Source organism: Lepisosteus oculatus, chromosome 26 (assembly GCF_040954835.1).
Source record: "Lepisosteus oculatus isolate fLepOcu1 chromosome 26, fLepOcu1.hap2, whole genome shotgun sequence".
Classification (NCBI taxonomy): domain Eukaryota; kingdom Metazoa; phylum Chordata; class Actinopteri; order Semionotiformes; family Lepisosteidae; genus Lepisosteus; species Lepisosteus oculatus.
In genome coordinates, this window is record NC_090721.1 from 9,994,538 (window position 1) to 10,013,875 (window position 19,338).

Sequence of the window (19,338 nt, forward strand, 5' to 3'; positions counted from 1 at the left end):
CCGGTTTTCTGTGACTGGAGCTGATTGACCACACAGTGTTTAACCATTAAGCTAAGAGCAGCGCTTCTGGGCACAGAATGCGTCCGTAAATGTGTTGGTTTTTCAGCCATCCTGTCTGAACTTTAATCTCTTGCTCTCGCTCGGTGGACTGGCCCATAGAGAGGCGGCAGTGCGTATAAAGCACTGATCCAGCCTGGCTCCCTCTTAGTCCTTGCTGATGTGAACATTAACCAATTAATCCAACATTGCCTGCAGGAATGGAATTCAGCTCAGCTGCAGTCTTTTACAGCTCAACTGGAATATAATAATAATAATAATAATAATATTACACTTATATAGTGCTTTTCTGGACACTCCACTCAAAGCGCTTTACAGGTAATGGGGATCCCCTCCACCACCACCAGTGTGCACCCCCACCTGGATGATGCACCAGTACTCTCCCCCCACACACCAGCTCTCAGTGGGGAGGAGAGCAGAGTGATGAAGCCAGTTCAGAGATGGGGGTTATTAGGAGGCCATGACTGGTAAAGGCCAATGGGAAATTTGGCCAGGACGTCGTAGGACACCCCTACTCTTTTCGAGAAACACCCTGGGATTTTTAATGACCACAGAGAGTCAGGACCTCGGTTTTACATCTCATCCGAAGGACGGCGCCTGTTTACAGTATAGTGTCCCCGTCACTATACTGGGGCATTAGGACCCACGTGGACCGCAGGGTGAGCGTCCAATGCTGGCCCCACGAACACCTCTTCCGGCAGCAACCTTAGTTTTTCCCAGGTGGTCTCCCTTCCAGGTACTGACCAGGCTCACACCTGCTGCGCTTCAGTGGGTTGCCAGTTGTGAGTTGCAGGGTGACATGGCTGCTAGTTAAACATACTATACATGCCTGTGCTGGTGGCCCTGCTGGCTGTTTTTTGTTGTTGTTGTTGTTGTTGTAGTGCTTGGTCTAGACTGAAACGTCCAGTGTGCGAGTTTTGAAATGTGCCCAGGGGTTCTGAAACGGTGCCGATCTGGAACAGGTGAGAAGGCGGAAGCACTCTGATCTGGTCGCATCTCGGGAGTCAGTGGATCACGTTCGTCTTTGAAGCAGTGAAGCAGGGCACACAGTTGTGTAATCAGCAAAGCCCATCTGATTAAACTTTATTTTGAACCCTCTCAAAAAAAAATCAGGCACATGAATCTAATTTTCCTTAATATTTTAATTACAGGACTTACAATAGGTCAGCAAATGAGTAAACACAAAACGTATTTTTTGCTAGCCGTGTTATTGCACATTGCACCGACAGTATCAAGATCCACTTGTTAGAACAGTGTTAAACTGGAGAAAAAAAGACTAGAAGAATTTTATCCCACATTTTCCTTTTCAAACTTGAATACTTGCTTATTAGAACCACATTTCTCCAAAACGGGTCTCGTGCAAGCCTGATAAAAAAAATTACAGAATGTCACCAAAACATCCCAGAAATGGTGCACAATTTCACCTTGGTGGAATCATGCCAAGTTAAATACAGTACATTGCAAAATCTGATGGATTGCTGAATTAATTTGTCCCCAGTGGTTCGGGAACATTAGTACCACACCCACCTACAAAATGCTGAGGACTGTAAAATCGATCAACATTTCCACATTTCTCCTTTTGTGTTGTCTTTGGCGCAAGGCCCTGCTTACTCAATTATGAGCTGGAACATCCCTCACTTCTTCTACAGCACAAAAATGACAATTCGGAAAGAAATTCTGCAGAAATACTTCATGGTGAACCTTTTCATTCAACATGATTCTCAGCTTTCACATAAAAAATCAAGATATCTGTGCGTTTCTAGGTATCGGAGTCTTTCTTCTCAGACTTTCGAATGGCATTCGTTGTATCTCTAAATCACGGAGGGCTCAGGTCCCTCCAATTTCGGGAACACATGACCTAATTGCATCGTCTGAGCTTTTATTTCAATGACTAATGCCCCGAGTTGGCGTTAACATCTTCTGACGACGGCAGCCTAAAAAAGAAGATCGTCATCCCGTCTGAGTGCAGGACAGCTCTGTGAATCACCGGAGATACAAACTAATCATTCACTTTAGAGCAGTAATTATTACTCTGCCATTTTCTCCAGGACTGCCGCTAAAGGGTCTTTCATGCTGCTTCCCTTCCATTCAGATCGAGTTTCATATGGATTCTGCTCCACTGGAGCCCAGTTCAGACCACACAGTCAATTTACAACCAGGACAGAAGCCATGGGATTCCTAAACTTGAAGGGTGTTGTTTGGAGGCTCATTGTGCTTTCATTGATAAAAAATGTTTACTTTTTGAGGAAAGGTTTGCTTCTAAGACCAAGAGACAAGCGAGCTATTACATGTTGAGATCAGGCCAATCCAGCACGCGCAGTCTTGATATTTGTTTTATTCTGGTATACAGGACGTGGGCTTTACAAACAGGAATATGTATATTAACTTTGTCTCACCTCTTTGGGATGGTGAAGCTTTTATTGGAAAGTTTATTTTCTGAACACACGAGCTGTGTGTGTGCCTGGAGGGAGGTACTAAAAATAGTTTTCTTATAGATGAACACGAACAAACACAAAATTAACAGGGGTAACCAAATCAATACCTACAGAAGAATGTTTTCAAGCATTACACGTATTGTATCGAAGCACCATTCCTTGAAAAGTGTTTATCCATTGAACACAATTTTTCAGTTGTTCACAATTATACACCATACAAAATAAAGAGAAATTGAAAATATACTTTTCCTTTTTTAAGAGATCTAAAAAAACTCACTCACGAGAATTATTGCATAGAATTAGGGTGCAATCACACCTCTAATAACAGTTAAATGTGCTGTTTATATATAAATACTTGGGAATGTTAATTTTAAGTTAAACTACAAAATTACCACAGTTAGAATGACAGTGATGATAACACAACAATGATTAAATGGTTAATCACGCTTAGCAACAGAAATCAACTCACAGCTACACAAAAAAATAAATACTTTCTATAAAGCTTTAAAAAACTGTTCTAAAAATTGTCCAGATCAGCAGCATGAAATGTTGTAACTTGTAATAGTCGAGGGTAGGGTGCATTTTAATGTGATGTGAAAAACACATAGTGTGGAGGAGAGGAATCGGTTCACTTCACTGCCGAGCTGTGATTCACCTTGAGGAGAACCAGTTGTGCTCAGAGGTGCGTTCGAGACCTGTGATGATGATGCGCTGGGAGCTACAATGAAACAAAACTAAGGGATAAACCAGCAGACCCGTTTCCAAAGGAGTGCCAGTTATTAATTTTACAGCCAGAGGCTCGAAAACGGAGCCGCTGTCACGGGTTCCCGTCTCAAAATCAAGCCCAGAGGAAAATCGATTCGGATGGCGAAACGGAAGAGCTGTCCTGGCTGACTGACGCAGTGGGGGAAAGCAAGGAAGGAGCAGGTTTGACCCTTTCAGCTCATTGATACAAAATTGTTGACAAGGCACTTATTCTGCAGCATGGCTACATGGAGAAGGGGGCTCAGGTCTCTGGTTTTTGCTGGCGTGGCTGTAGGAGTCTGTGTGTAAAGCTGAAAGGATCTGATGCATCAAATTCGGGAGGCGGGGAGGGGGGGGTGAGCCAGGTGTAAGAAGGGGACTTGGGAGATGCGGCCGACTGACTTGCTGTTTCTCCTTGCTTGTACAGGGCTACGGACACAGGAGTGTTGCTTCTAGCATGGGCTGGCTGGTACTGCATAACGCTATGGTCACTTACACCGTATTGCCACATTCTAAGGAAATCTGCTCAACTACGAAGAGGCCACCTAGTGCTCCGGTTAAAAAAGCCCTCGTCCCCTGCGCTCCAGCTGCCAGCCAGTGAGTCCGTGTCAGAGTGCGGAAGCAGTCCAGCCCTGAGGTTCGACCCGCCGTGGAAAAGGCTGGGGCATCTCTGTGCTGCCCCCCGCTAGGAGGGCAAGAGGGGCCCTCACTGTCCCTCCCCGGGGACTAAGGCCGGGTGCTGTCCCTCACACCCCAGTGGTGTTGGCCCAGGCGGGGAAGGAGTCCAGGTCGAACATGGCCTTGCCCCAGGTGTTAATGGCCAGGGTGATGCAGATGATCCCGATCACATTCATCACAATCCCCGTCTTGGCCTGGACAGGGACACAGGCAAGTAAATACACTTGTTTCTAAGCAGCAGGCGGCGCTCTGGGCTGACCACGTGGCCAGCTGGCACTCACCATGTCCGAGACCTTCAGGTAGCCGTAGGAGAAGACGATGGCGTTGGGAGGAGTGGCCACGGGCAGCATGAAGGCGAAGGAAGTGCTGAGTGTGCAGGGCACCATGATATACAGGGGGTTCACGCCGATAGACTGGCACTGAAAAGACACACAGCTGACTCAGACCACTGAGCACAGGGCCAGGGGACACATCAGTGAGACAGCAACTGCACCAATTACCAGGGACCTCTGTCGGTGCAGATAAGAAAATGTTCAGTCTTATTCCCTTTTAATCTTTTAGATGCATGTTTTTGTTGATGCAGGCAGTTTCTCTTGATATAAAGCTATTGTATTCCGTGTCGGCTGAAGCATAAAGCGAACAGCACAGGTGGCCTTGAGGATTTTGATTGCGAATCATGAAAAGCATTTTTTATTGCTAGTGAAGTACAATTTTAGTTTTGTATTAACTTGACTCATTAATATATTGCACCACGCTATTTAAAAACAAACAAATAATTCCTGGAAGTTTATCCTGTATTTCATCTATGTAGTAGTGAAGTACCTGAATGATCAAAATCAGAACTGTCATGTCAGTGTATTGCACGGACTTACTTTAGCAATTCTACCAGTTTTTAGTTGACAGCTCGTCTAAAATGGCATGGGGGATATGAATAACCATCAGTAAAGAAAGTAAAGACTTTTGAAAGAATCCAGACAAAAACCATAGGGGCAAAGATGTCTCATTAATCCACTCATTCAATGTAGGCACATTCACACAGTGAGACATCAACTGGGCCCCCCTCTCTGAGCCTCAATTAGACAGAACGGCCATGTCAGAGTAGACCTGATAATTGAAGCTGTCACACATTAGCAGACACGGCTCTGACGCAGCCAGAACTGGAGGAACTGGGACACTGGCAGAGACAGCGGAGAGAAGGAGGCTGGGCAATGCAGAGACCATTCAGCGTTGGCACTGATGCTCTCTGCCTTATCCTTAAAACCACCTTGAGTCAAAATCGGCATGCTTTTCCCTCTCTTTCTTCCTCTTCCCAAAACCTCTGGCTGGCCCTAACTTGCTTTTGGCAGATGCCGAGCTCCAGTGCACACGACAGGGGCAACTCTCCTTGCTGGAGGAGTCTCCTGGGGAAGGGCCAGAACAGCCCAGGGCCCCTGCCAAGCTGTGCAGCAGAGCGTGGGAATTTTGGCTGGTCTGAGCAGATTTTTGCAAACTCTTAACCGCACTTCCAAGCCACAGGCATTCCTCACTTGCGAATCTCTGACCGGGCCTCAGATGTTAGGGCTTTTGGTGCTTCTTTATCGTGCTCATCCGGTCAGGTGCACAGTAAGAAAAGAGGGTTGCATGCTGTGTAGGTTAAGCATAAGTTAATTTGAATCCCATCAGGTTTTTATTGTCTGGTACTATATGGGGCACTGCAAGAGACCGTGAGTATCTGTTACTCTTACTGTACATTCTGTTCTCTGACATATGGTACACCACTGTCATGTGACACACATGGAGCACCCCCGAACTCGCACAAGTTCTCTCACTAAAATAACTGGAAAGCCCTCTATCCTACTGGAGCCCTTTGCTGTGTTTATGAAATATAGAGGACCTGAGACAATCAGATTAGTGGATTAGTGATTAGTCCACATTTCATAACAAGGTTCAGAAGAGTGTCATTCAGAGAGCAGTTTATCTTATTGTTGCTGATCTCTTTCACTTTACAACCTGGATACAGACAGCTGAATCCCTGCTGCTGAAGCAGGTACACATGGAAATTTGCCAGAGCAACATACGGTACAGTGTCACCCTGGATTTATGTGTTGTTTTTTTTAAAAGTCACCTACTGTTTCATACTTTGGCGCTCTGTTTTCCCCATAATGCTACTGTGGTTTCAGGTTTGTCTGCAACACCTAGTGACTTTACCACTGCAGACTGGTCAGGGCTGCACGCTTCTTGAGAAGGACAGTGTAACAGTGCCCTGCAGTGAAAGGGACTGAATGAGCTGCGTGTTGATCCGGCCCGGTCTGAGACCTTGCACACCTGCGGCCGACGGGGCATGTAGGTGGAAGGAGGCCGGTCTGTAGGCACGCTCTTACCATGGAGGCCAGGATGGGCAGAAAGAGCGTGGCGGTGGCGACGTTGCTGGTGCACTCGGTGAAGGTGGCGATCAGCAGGCACAGGATGATGGCGATGGCCCAGGGGGGGATGGTGTGTAGCGGGGTCATCTGGCCCCCCAGCCACTTGGACAGGCCGGACTCCTGGAGAGCAGACACACAGCCGGCATTAGGTTCTCCAGGGGCCGAGCAGGCCGCCACAGGTGGACAGCAGAGTGTTGGGGGAGGTGTGAAAGCACAGCGTGAGTCAGCCAGGTGTCTGGCAGGAAGGGCAGAACGGGAAGCAAAACTATGACTATCATCTGAGCAGTTTGCAGCACACAGAACTATAAAAATTAGGGTTGACCAATTAATTAGGAATGAGCGAGCTTGCAATGCCTGCCATTTGGGTTCGATCCTCAGCCAAGGCTGCCTTCTTCTCCAGTTATGACTGTTCCTTTTTGAAATATGTCCAGATTAGGTTTTTTACACCGATCTTGCTGTATTATTCTTTCTTTCATATTTTCCATCTAATTAATATATTATACTAACATACCAACAAAGGGCTGTTTGTTGTTTGATAGTTTGTGGCTTATAGATACGTCGGGCAGACGTCTGACTGTGCTGTCAGAAGGTGGACATGTGTGATCTATGCAGGAGACACTCGTGGCTGTGCTCGGCTCGTCGGCCCGGTCCGTGTTGCTCGATAAGAGCCTGTGCTCCCTCCTCACCTCGCTGCCCTTGGCCAGGGCGAAGCCGCCACCCAGCAGCAAGACGATGTTCCAGGGCAACTTCTTCTGCACCACCTTCCAGCTGAGCAGCGGGGCCGGGCCTCTTTGGCGCTGGGGCTCTGGGAGAGGGGAACAACACGGCCATGGGGTGGAGAATCAGACACCTTGTTATCTTAATCCTGCCTGGGTTCCTACCTCCACAAGCGAGTGTGGTACCGTGTGACAGGGGTGCCAGGCCTGGCCAGACACACATGTCAAGAGAGTACTGCATTTATTCTTTCACAACACTTAGGTACAAAGTGTCACAGCTGCCCTGTCGCACAGGGGCCCAGCCTAACCACAATTTCAGCCTGCTGGATTTCTAACAGAGCGGGCAGCGAAAACAGGGGATCAAGGGTCCCGGGGCGTATTTCTGAAGTTCTGGGAGCTAGAAGAAAAGCCATGTTACCTGTCTCATAACTCTCGGACCTCCAGAAGCAGAGTCGTGGTTTTTTGGAGGGGATGATGAAGAGGAGCACCGCGATGAAGACGGCGACGGTGGCATCAGTCACATACCTGCAGGTTTGAGCACAAGTCTTGGTTCAGGATTGCTTATCAGCATGTAAGCGCTTTCTAATTCCACCATTGGAACAAAGTCTGTTTGAGTTTACTCAGGTGTATATTATTATTTCATACTCTGTAAGCCCTTGTTAAATGTGCACTGGTTTTATTGAGCTTTCACCGAAGATCACCATTAACACACAAAGGGTTTGCTTGCCCCTGCACCGAGAGCTTCGTAAATGTTTTAGCTCAATGACAAAACATCACTCAAACTTCGGCACACTGCAAGTGTTCCAGATTGATAAAGATAGGGTTGAACTTTACAAACTTTAATTCATGACTTATTCAGAGGAAGTTTTTTTTTTCTGGTCATTCATAAGATAAGAATGTTGACCAGTCCGCAGCGGCAGGAGCAGATAACAGATTACGAGGCTTTTGCAAATTCGCGTTTGTGTCCATTCTTGCGTTTCCCCTGTTTGTATTTGTGCCGTTCGATATGTGCTCGTGAACATGTGCGTCAGCGCTTGGCAGTGCCTGAATGTGTTTTTTTCCTCCTGTGTCCAGGGGGAGTCAGTGGGGGTCTGTGCGCCTGTCTGTTCCTGCTGGAGGGTTTTGTGCCGCGTGGGATGGGCGTGCGGGTGCGTGGGTGCGTGTGCGCGGGGTGCGACAGCGCGGCGGCGCGGCGGCAGGGCCTACTCGGCGTCCGTGTTGAAGAGGTGTGTGGCCCAGCCAGGCACGAAGCCCGGGTCGCGCGTGAACCACAGCAGGATGAGCAGGGCGAAGAGCGCCAGCACGTTGACCTCGGCGAACGACATGGGCCCCAGCCGCCGGTGCTCCTCCTTGATCACGTTGTAGGCGGCGACCTCCTTCTCCGACTTCTCCGCCCCGCAGCCCCATGTCTTCTTGAAGCTGGTGTGGGGACACAGGCAGAATCGCTCATTGACAAAGCCTGAGGCAGAGGGGTTGGGGAGGCGGAGAGCCCAGGTACAGCTGGTACAGATAAGGAGCACCCAGGTACCCCAGAAATAAAATAAATCAAAGCAGGTCTGAGACGACTCTGCCCTTATTTCTGATCAGTCTAGGGCAGAGGCCACCAGTCTAGGTCCTTGAGAGTCACAAGCAGGTTCTCTGAAGTCATCAACAGATTAAACTCAGGTTAAATGTAAAAATATAGCCAATGAAGAGCTTTTAGTAACTAATATAACCGTTCTTCACAGGTCTTAAAATACTGATCTGAAGAGGGAAGAGTCCTACAGTTCATGAGTGATTGTGCCTCAGGTTGCTAGAAGATGGTTAAAAGCCCTATGGGAGCGCTTGGAGCATGCTCGGGGGGCGGACACCCAAACCCCCCCCTTGAGAACTGGGGTCCCCTCGCGGGGTCACTCACTTGAATCCCATGAAGACGAACTGCAGCCAGAGCCAGGCGATGGTCAGCATCAGGATCATGTTGGGGAAAGCGAACCCGAACCACGAGGCGAAGTTGATGATATCCCCATTCTGGGGGAACAGCCTGCGGGGACATCGGGGGGGGGGGGGGTCCGTTAAACATACAGGGTGTCTCTCGCACTCAAGCCCAACAAGGAAATTTGCAGCTGAAATGAACCGACTGAAATTGCTAATAGCAGAGTGAGCTTTGCCTTTATCCTATTCGGATTAAAGTGCTGAAGCACTTGTGAAAATGTTGTTTTATTACAAAAAGCAGTGAGCAGTTTAGGGGAGATAAGAAAAGAGAGGAGGAACAGGAAGAACTGACAGCGAGCGACCCAGGACAGCTCCCGACGAGCCACCGAGCGCTGATGACAGAAAACGGTCTCCCCGGAGAAGGGGAGGGGGGGCACTCACTGGTTCATCTGGCCCTTGAGGACGAGGTTGGGGCCCGTGCCGGTGAGGGTGGCGGTGCCCCCGATGCTGGCAGCGTAGCACACACACAGAGTCATCCCTTTACCCATCCTCCTCTTCTCGGACGCCTCTTCACGGCGAGCGGGCTCCGCCAGCCCCAGCCCATTCACCACCACTGCGACAGCGGGAGAGAGCACAGGGGCAGAGGGTGGGGTGAGCACGCTGTCACAGGCGTAAGTGTGGGGTTAGAGTCCCGCTACGGGTCCAGAGCTTAAAATAAACTCTTCAATGGACAGACCGAGCGAAGACATGGCAATTTAACGACCAGATTTAAAGCACAAAGCAATCTTCAAAATTATCTTGTTCTGTTTTAAATTCTGTACAAATTCTTAAAATACTTTATGAAATGTAAAATTGCAACGTCCCATATAGTAAAGCACTGCATAATTATGGACCTGCACATTCTGGTATTGAGGAAAGCGCAGGAAAAGAAAAACATGCTGAAAGTAGATTAACCACCTACAATTACTTCTTGATCTATACATTTATATAAGCTAAGCAGGACTGTATCCTTATCCCCCCCTGCCCAGTCCCATGCACACCATGGCCATCCTTCGTGTTGCTCTGCTGTTTCTCCTCGGGCTCCCCTTCATCCCTGCTCCGGATCTCCGGCATCTCGGCCTCGCTGCTGCTGAGCTGCTCCAGCACGGCCTGCACGATGGGCACCATCATGGCCGTGGTGGCCGTGTTGCTGATCCACATGGACAGGAAGGCTGTCACCCCCATGAAGCCCAGCATCAGCCTGACAACGGCAAAACCCCACAGGTCGTCTGAGATGAGCGAAGATCCGACAGAAGCTGGATCGCTGTCCTAGTTAAGAACATGGCCACAGCACATCTACAAGCATTCATTCAACCACAATACAGAGAATAACATTAGGAAGCTGCTGTTTTGCTTGGACAGGAAAGGCACAGTCCTGATTTACTGATTAGATGAATAGCTTTCCTGATTACATGACTGATCTGCACCACATCTCCATTTAGCCTCTCAGCAGGACAGAGGGGCGACCTCGGTCAACATATTTTTTTCTCTCTTTGAGCTTGATTTGGTCATTTCAGCTTAATTTTCTGTGGGAACTGGAAATGTGCAACAGGAGGTGTGTAACAGAACAGCATGGCTGCCCTGTCCTCTCATGCACTGGGAGTAGGAACAGGTCTTGCTCACAGTGCTGGCCGGACCCCGACGATGAGCAGCACCCTCAGGGCAATGCGCTTGTGCAGGTTCCAGTGCTCCACAGCCACGGCCACCATCAGACCCCCGACGAACAGCATGTTGGTGTCTTTCAGATACTGCATGCACACCTGCCCAGAGAGAGACAGCACAGGGAGAACTCTTTCAGACACATACATCTACAGTACATAAGCTGTACAAACACACATCACACACAAGGAATTAAACAGCCGCAGAAAAACAGGACTCCATTTAGAAAACATATTTTTTACCCGATGACTACATCATTTTTAATCACAAGCAACCTTATTTGGCTTATTTGTTTGAACTAGATAAGCAAGGAGGGTTTCAAAAATGATTGAAAGCAATTTACCCAGTCCCTGAGGACCTGTAATGAAATGCAAAGACTACTGTTTTACTACAGTTGGCATTAGACTGGCACCTTCTTGGATTCCAGGATGCCGAACATGGGGAAGAGCAGAGCAGGCAACAGGGCGGTCACGGCCAGGGGCATGGCTTCTGTACACCAATACACGGCCATCAGGATGATCACATAGGCGCAGCCCGCCTCCTGCAGGGCAAAGTGTGAACAACAGGCCATCAGCACAATGCACAGTCACGTCAATGCAAGAGCACATCACTTAAACATTATTATCCTTGTTTTAAACAACCACACTCAAAACACAACGGAGTGACTGAACCCAATGAAGAAGTACTTGCTCCAGTGTGCCTGTGCTAAGTGGAGCAGTCTTCTGCACGCGCAGCACGAAGTGGTGCACGGTGCTTGTACGCACTTGTGGCCGCAGTGAAAGTTGCTAACCTGCATCTGCCACCTTTTCGTGGAAAAGTATAAGATGAAAAAATAAAGGAGAAAAATGACACGCCTGTAAGAGATACGGGATCCAAATGAATGTTTTCTAAAACATCAGGTTCAGAGATAAATACCTCTTCAGCTCAGCCTCTTGAGATATAATTTAGAGAGGTAAGCCTCCTGTCAGTAGGTGACTGCATTATTTAATTTGTTTTTATACAGGATTTTCTATTGCTGCTGCTGATGCCCTGCTCTTAGGTCACTACAACCAGTGTAACTCAAGCAAGGATCGTTAGCATTCAGATGACTGCGTCACATTAGTGCCAACTACAATGTTTGCTACTAAGCTCCAAAGTCTCATCTAAGCAAGTCTGCACTTTGCTGACTTTTTACGGGTCAGCCTGTGGCCCTGCTTTGACGTAGCCTCTTTTACTCAGTTTAGCTGAATCACACTGTGTCTTTGTCCAGACCTGGGCCCCTTCTTGTAAAACGCGTGTCGATGGAGCAATGGCACACATTGATTCAGGACCTGCTTTTCACCTTGGATGACCGTGGGCATGAAATCCAATATCTCTGCGCCCACGGCCACTCTAATGCAGAGGAAACTGAATTCCAGGAAAGCCTTCAACATCACTTTGATTTCCTAATGGAACACCTCTTCCCCAAATACTAGCCACGTTCGACTTGGTTTCAAAAGTCCTGTTATCTGGATTTATAAATATATACAGTTTGCACTACAAACCACAAAACTAGTGCACTTTGACTCAGAAGCAATTTTAAATCCGAGGGCTGTTAACGTTTAAAAGGTAGAAAGTGCACTTCTGTTATCCAGTTACCACAGCCTTGTAAAAAACACAAAACACTGGAAACTTTCTAAATCCCGACAAAAATGTGATTGTTCAGCAATAGGTAACAGCTCGCATGCAAACGCAGGAGCCCTGCAGTGCCCTGTGTGCAGGTTATATCAGCGCTCACACCGCTGCAGTAAAGAGCAATTCGGACTCCAAGTCCTTCAGCGCGTCACAGGGACAGCACGGTGGAGCATGGGGCTCGATCTGAACAGTCTTGCTCCAAGGTGGACGGGTCACGGGGTGACCCGAATGAGCCCATGTTTTTCATTTGGAATTTTGTTTTTTAAAGTCTCGGTACAACACTTCCCCTGGGTTCAAAGTCTGAAGTGCAGTGACCCAAGTGTTAGGGGGTTTTTATAGAATCAAGGATGTTGCACAAAATAATTAGGATTATCAGTATTACCATCGTTAAGGATAAGAGGACACTGTGCAGCAGGAATAAAGGAAGAAGCCTTTAGAGGAAGGGGTCTGCTAACCTTGCAATGTGTAGGAATGCAGGATTTGGCACGTCTGTGCACATGAACTGTTTCACCAGTCCCCTTCTACTCTATCTGGGAAGAAAAACGTGCGAGGTGGAAATATTTCCTTGCTCACTCGTGCACGAGTGAACGATTCTTGATAGAAAGAGCCTGGTCTTTATGATGGGGGGGGGGTTCTGTGTTATGAAAAGTTCGGGAGGGGTTGGCAGAGGTCAGCCGCAAAATGCATGTTTCACGCTTGCACGGCGACAGAGGAGCCCGGTTATCACGGGGCTCCCGTGGGCCACTGCACATGAAAGAGTTAAAACAACACGGGATGAAAAGGCTTTGTCCTCCTTGAACTTGAGCTTGGATCTGTCCCCCTGCATTCTCGTCCTAAACTATCACCCGGCTCATATCAGCACTAAACTTCATCTCAAAATCAAAGAGCAGCGATCGCTGCAATTCCCACCGTGCATTCCCTGTTCAGACGGCGACTTCTAGGGATCAGACCAGTAGCGATAAACCCAGTAACCTTGACTGTCTTATAGAACAACCTAATAATAGTAATAGTGCAAGATAAAACCGCTGTAAAAACTACAATAAAATATCGAATATATAATATTAGAGGTTTATATATTATTTAGATTGCTGTTTATGTATTCTTTAGATGTTTATATACTATTAATATAACATATTGTAGCGCTTTCGGGTAAACATTTTCCTTCAAAAGCAAAAAAACTGAATTTGAAGTATTTATTAAAAGTTCCTTGGTAACAAATCTTCAGCCGATTCCAAAGTTCAGCACGGAAGGAAAAAAAAACGCTTAACCTATTAGGAGCGCATAAAATATTCACTGATGTGGAGGGAGATAACTGCGCCTGTGGAAGACTAACACAGACGTTGATTGTTGCGCGTTTTCTGTTTCACCCAGAAAATAATACAGACGGAGAGGGGTGAAAAACCCAGCTCCTCTGGTTTTCCGAGAGCGCAGGCGGCGCGACCTACCTTGGTCTGGACGAGCAGAGGCAGAGGCAGGAGGAGGAAGGGCGTGAGGAAGAGCACGAAGGTCTGCTTGAGTTTCCACAGGTACTTCACCGACGGGGCCATCTTCTGCTCGGGGAGAGAGCGACGCGGGACAGGGATCGCTGCAGGCGCTGAGGACACTGGCGGCGCTGCACTGAGCCGGCTCCTTCGCCCGGCACTTAAATATTAACCGTTCGCGACGCATCACACACACACACACCCCCCCCGGCTTCGAATATCGCTGACCAGGAGCCGCGCTGCCCGCGGCCGCAGGCTGTCATTAAGGAGGCGGGAGGGGGAGTCTGAGGCTGATCACCGACACGCCGGCTGGAGGCGAGTCGCTCTTCCCCGAGGTCCTGCACCTTTACTTGATGGAAATGCAGCACAGTGTGGCTTCGAGTGCCGACCGAGTGGTATTACCTGCTCTCCCTCTCCACATACAGTATCCTATTCTATACAGTACGAACACGACACATTCCTCTACATCGCAGGGTATAAGAAATAAAGATATAACATAGAAATCATATGTGAGCACTGTACATAAGCAATTTAGATATATCGTCTTATACGAATAAAGCAAAGGCTAACTCCACGCTGAAAAGAGACGGGAGGCGAAGCGTCGTGGGTCTGAGCCTCTGCTCGAACCCGTCTCTGCGTCACGCGCACAGCTGTGCCCGCAGGCCCCCAGGGGACCCGGTCCTCACCAGACTTCCAGGCAGCGAGAGGAAGCCTGCTGCAGTTGTAAGAAGTTTTATTTTTAGTCTGCCAGGCAGGGAAAGCCCGTTACTATTGTAAAGATTTTTTTCTTTTCACTTTTGAACCTGGTGGTATTCAGAGACTGGGGGAGGCTACTGGGACAGATGAGAGACTGGGGGAGCCTACTGGGACAGATGAGAGACTGGGGGAGCCTACTGGGACAGAAGAGAGACTGGGGGAGCCTACTGGGACAGACGAGAGACTGGGGGAGCCTACTGGGACAGACAAGCCATTGAAGTTGTGACAGAACGTCCGACCCAGCCTCAGCCATGATCCGGCCTGAACCCAGCAGTTGAAAAACCCTTTCACCCACTCAGCTCACCCACTGAAGAGGAAACCCAGCAGCCTCCTGCCTCCACCAAAACCACAACTCTGTTCAGCGTTCTGCTCCTGGAAACTTGCTACATTCATTTTTTCTTTTTAACCTCCAGTGGGTTATAAACCATTTTTTGACAATTTTGACAATGCCTATCAGGAAATAATAATAATAATAATAATAATAATAATAATAATAATAATTGCTTACACTTATATAGCGCTTTTCTGGACACTCCACTCAAAGCGCTTTACAGGTAATGGGGATCCCCTCCACCACCACCAGTGTGCAGCCCCACCTGGATGATGCACCAGTACACTCCCCACACACCAGCTCTCAGTGGGGAGGAGAGCAGAGTGATGAAGCCAGTTCAGAGATGGGGATTACTAGGAGGCCATGATTGGTAAGGGCCAATTGGAAATTTGGCCAGGACGCCGGGGTAACACCCCTACTCTTTTCGAGAAGCGCCCTGGGATTTTTAATGACCACAGAGAGTCAGGACCTCGGTTTTACATCTCATCCGAAGGACGGCGCCTGTTTACAGTATAGTGTCCCCATCACTATACTGGGGCATTAGGACCCACATGGACTGCAGGGTGAGCGCCCCCTGCTGGCCCCACTAACACCTCTTCCAGGAGCAACCTTAGTTTTTCCCAGGAGGTCTCCCATCCAGGTACTGACCAGGCTCACACCTGCTGAGCTTCAGTGGGTTGCCAGTTGTGAGTTGCAGGGTGATATGGCTGCTGGCCAGGAAAACTGCTCGTGTTCCAAAACCACTTGCCCAGTTAGCTCCAGCACGGTTAGTATCTTTCTACTGATCAGGCTGTTAATATGTGACATGCTGTGGCTCCTGTGCCAGCCTTAATGCTAGCTCCTGCTATAGCAAAAGAGCTCGGCTAGATGTTAACAGGCAGCGCCATTACAGTAAGCTGAAACACCATTTTCTCTAGCTGATCCTCACTTCGTGCTGCAAACTACTCCTGTTTGGAGTGAAGCGAAAACCGGCCCAAGTCATCACGCCTTGGCCAGTTCCCTCCGGACTGGGAAGGTATCATTCTAGCAACAACGTGATTGATATTAATTTTCGATCATTAACGAACGCCTGGAACGGGACTCCTGCTTGAACCCAAGTGGCTGCCTGATCACCCAAACTTTAAATTGAGCAACTCACTTTGCTCCAGCCAGCAGGAGCCACTGCTCTGACTCAATCGAAACTCGTCAGGTTTCATCGCACAAGAAAAAGAGGCTAAACACATACTCGCACCTCATATGTGCAGCTAAATGCTTTATACACCCAGAACGGGTTATCACATGCATTACTGTAAATGAGCCCTGTACTACTAACCACAGTTCTTCAAGAACTAGGCATCGTTCTACAGTAGTTTCCCCTTAGTTTGTTCATAGTTCACTCACAATTTTAAATTTAGTGGGTAGGGACTTGGGAGCCAAAAAATGCTTGCAGTTTTTTGGTCTTTTAAATTACAACTCCTAACTGCAAGGCAAACAAAACTCTCAAAGAATTTGGTTCAAAGAGAGAAGACGATATGTATCTTTATTGAGGCGATCACTTTAATCATCATGTTCCTCCTTAGCACCGAGAGCTGGACAATAACAACTTTTAATTTGTATGCCCCGAATTGGCAGGTTTTAGTATTTTCCATGGTCTACTGCCAATTGTGGAGTTTCCACATTCATGCCTTGTCAAAGAATTTCTTCTTCTTTTGCGTGTGAGAGGTTTGTGTCACGACACAGTGCCTGGACTCCAATCAAAAAAACATTTTGTGCTTAGTCAAGGCTTTTGAATCTCATTGTTAAACCGATTTAATGTGCATATGTTTAAAGTAATGAATGTATAATTCTAACATGGCGATCATATGAAGTATGTGTTAAAAAATAACATAATATTCCAAGCAACACATGTCCATCCATCATATACTGGATACTAATTGCTCTATGTGCTGGTTTTCTAATTGCTTTTATCCAATACAGAGCTGCGGGGCAGCCAGAGCCTATCCCAACGGGCAAAGGGCACGAGGCAGGAAATATCCTGGATAAATATTTTTGTGAGTGTACTGAGTACTGACCAGCAAAAACAAAACGATTAAACAAAAAACAAGCCGAGACTCCGCATAACATATTACAAATTGTAAGACCATGCATCACTCTGTACGTCACAGTCCAATCACACAGCATAGCACACATGGGAGCTGGAGATGGCCAGGAGAATGCTGGGACAGGTAAGGGCTTGCCAGTCTCCCACCCTGGAAAACACTGTGGTTCATTGCAACAAGCCTGGTCAGTCTTGACTGAACCATAAACACTGGCACACCCAGAGCACAGGTGAAGTCACAGGGCTCTCTCTTGGGCTAAGTGTTTGGTGGCTGGCTGTTCTCATAATGCTTACAGTCTTCTCCCATGATAAAGGCTTTCTTTTTTATATATTGGTTTGGTTGAAATGAAATGTTTTAAACACAGTGAGCAATTGATTTAAGAGGGCTTACTGTGCATGCTATGAGTACGTGGTCATAGCGATCCAAATCTTCTTCCATGGCTGTGAGCTAGAAAAGAAAGTTTAAAAGATAAATGTTAGCAGTCGTACCAATGTTACGGGTATATGGGTATACCCATGGGTGTCCGCTCTCAGCACAGACTCGGCATTTGGTGTTGCTGTCAGAATGTTACAGTGCCACCGTGTGGCGGTAGTCAGCATTACAGTCACACAGTTTAAAACTCAAGTTTAACGTGAAAAATATTTACTGACAGGGTAGAGGCGCCGATCGTCTTAAACCAGTTCACCTCCTTTCTCCCTTTTCAAAATGTAGTTGTTTGAAAGCACCTCGCCCACTTACAAAATAGTTTCCGTGAATTGTTTTTCCTGTGACTAGCATTTCACACCGTTTTCCCCTGGTTATTGCTAGATACATCTATCAAGTCTGGACGGCATTGATACGGAATCATATTCTTTCCTTATTTAAATGTGATGCTTGGTCCACGAGGACATAACACATTTACAAACACTGCAGTTGAATCCGTCTTCTAAAAGCTTTATCCCCTGCAGAATAATATAGAACTAAATTTCTCTGTACTTTCGGAATTCAGTCGAGTTTCCGTCCTTTAGAAGCCCAGGAAAGCGCTGCAGAGGTAAGAAACACAGGTCTGCGCATAATGGCCTTTAGTAAAGATGAACAATGCGGGTCCTGTTCGTGACTGACGATCCGAAACCCCCGCCTCAATGGAAGGCTTGTTTTGCGGAGAACCATCAGGTTTCAGACACCGGATCGTTTTTCCAGCGGGGAAGATCTGGCACAGGCCGCAGTTCAGGGGGACACATTCCCAGATGACAGGGGAATTATAGGGGGGCAGGTAGTGTGACATTCCGGCGCAGCGCACGTCACGCAGGTCAGATCCCAGCGCTGTCCGGGAGCGCCGCGAATCGGACGGAAACCCTCTCCCACTCGGGCGTGAACGCGTGTCCTGGACACGGGCGCGCTTGACGCCCCACTCGCGGCGAGACCTTGGACCCACCTGCACCGTGCCACGATAAAGACAGAATGTTTTAACTGAAGACGAGTCAGTCCCTCAAAAAACAAAATCGGAACACGACTTGAGCCCCGAGCACCAGAGGTGCGTCCTCGTCGGATCCCGGGTACGGACTACAGGGCACGGCCCGCAGTATCTCACCGACTCCTACACCGCCAGGGAGACATGAGCTGGAAAGGTTCAGACAACTACGTTTTTTAAAGCTTAGTTTTGTTAGAAACTTCCCTAAGTACTGAGACGGTGAGGTACCATGGAGAAGGAGCAGAAAGAGACGTCAGACACTCACCTCAGTTTGAAGTGTCCTGAGGGACAGAGAGGACCGGGAGAGGGATGACAGCGGAGGGGGGGCAGGGAAACAGGGGACACTTCATTCACCCCTCGGCCGAACAAGGGCCCCTTTCTCACTCGCTGCCAAGAGGACAGTCGGACCCCCCCCTCCTCCCCCAGGCGTGCCCGGCTCCGCTATTCTGCTGTCGGCGGGGACAATGGCGGCCCGCTGGGCCCGCGGACGTGTTGCCCATGGCAATGAAGCGGGGGGTTCCTCACGCGGGGCCCCCTCGCGCGCGCGCGCGGCTGGGCTTACGCGCCGACCTTAGCCTCGGGCCCGTGCGCGCGCCCGCGGCCACTCTCAGGTGCGGGGCGGGAGCGCGGTTTAACACAGGTGTAGGTGTAACCCCCCCACCCCACCACCACACACACACACACACCACCGGCGCCGCGCTGGTGTCGCCTGCGGGGCTGCGGGTCGGCGATAGTCTGCGGTATCAACACAGGAGCTGCTGTTCAAGTCCCGCACCCACACAGGAAACGAGCTAATCCCGCTTTTATCTTCCATTTGTCACGCTCTCTGCTTGTAGACACCTAGATGATCAAACCCTCGTACGAAAAAAACGACAACGCACGATCTAAAATCTTATCTGCCTGCCTCTAGCATTATTATTTAACACATCTCCACTTTCCTTCTAGCTA

General features: G+C 48.4%; 1 protein-coding gene across 1 annotated transcript; it reads right to left on the bottom strand.

Annotated features, from left to right (window-relative positions):
* Positions 1–1,181: 1,181 nt before the first annotated feature.
* Positions 1,182–19,041, bottom strand: slc13a5b (solute carrier family 13 member 5b). Its single transcript, XM_015367543.2, has 14 exons — positions 18,656–19,041; positions 17,331–17,387; positions 13,740–13,844; positions 11,054–11,182; positions 10,606–10,742; positions 9,984–10,183; positions 9,385–9,556; positions 8,930–9,052; positions 8,239–8,451; positions 7,451–7,557; positions 7,003–7,121; positions 6,275–6,436; positions 4,196–4,333; positions 1,182–4,108 (listed from the first exon to the last, which is right to left on the bottom strand). Exons 2-14 carry the CDS (start codon positions 17,376–17,378, stop codon positions 3,983–3,985), a joined length of 1,779 nt encoding a protein of 592 aa, XP_015223029.2. The 5' UTR covers positions 17,379–17,387; positions 18,656–19,041; the 3' UTR covers positions 1,182–3,982.
* Positions 19,042–19,338: the final 297 nt, after the last annotated feature.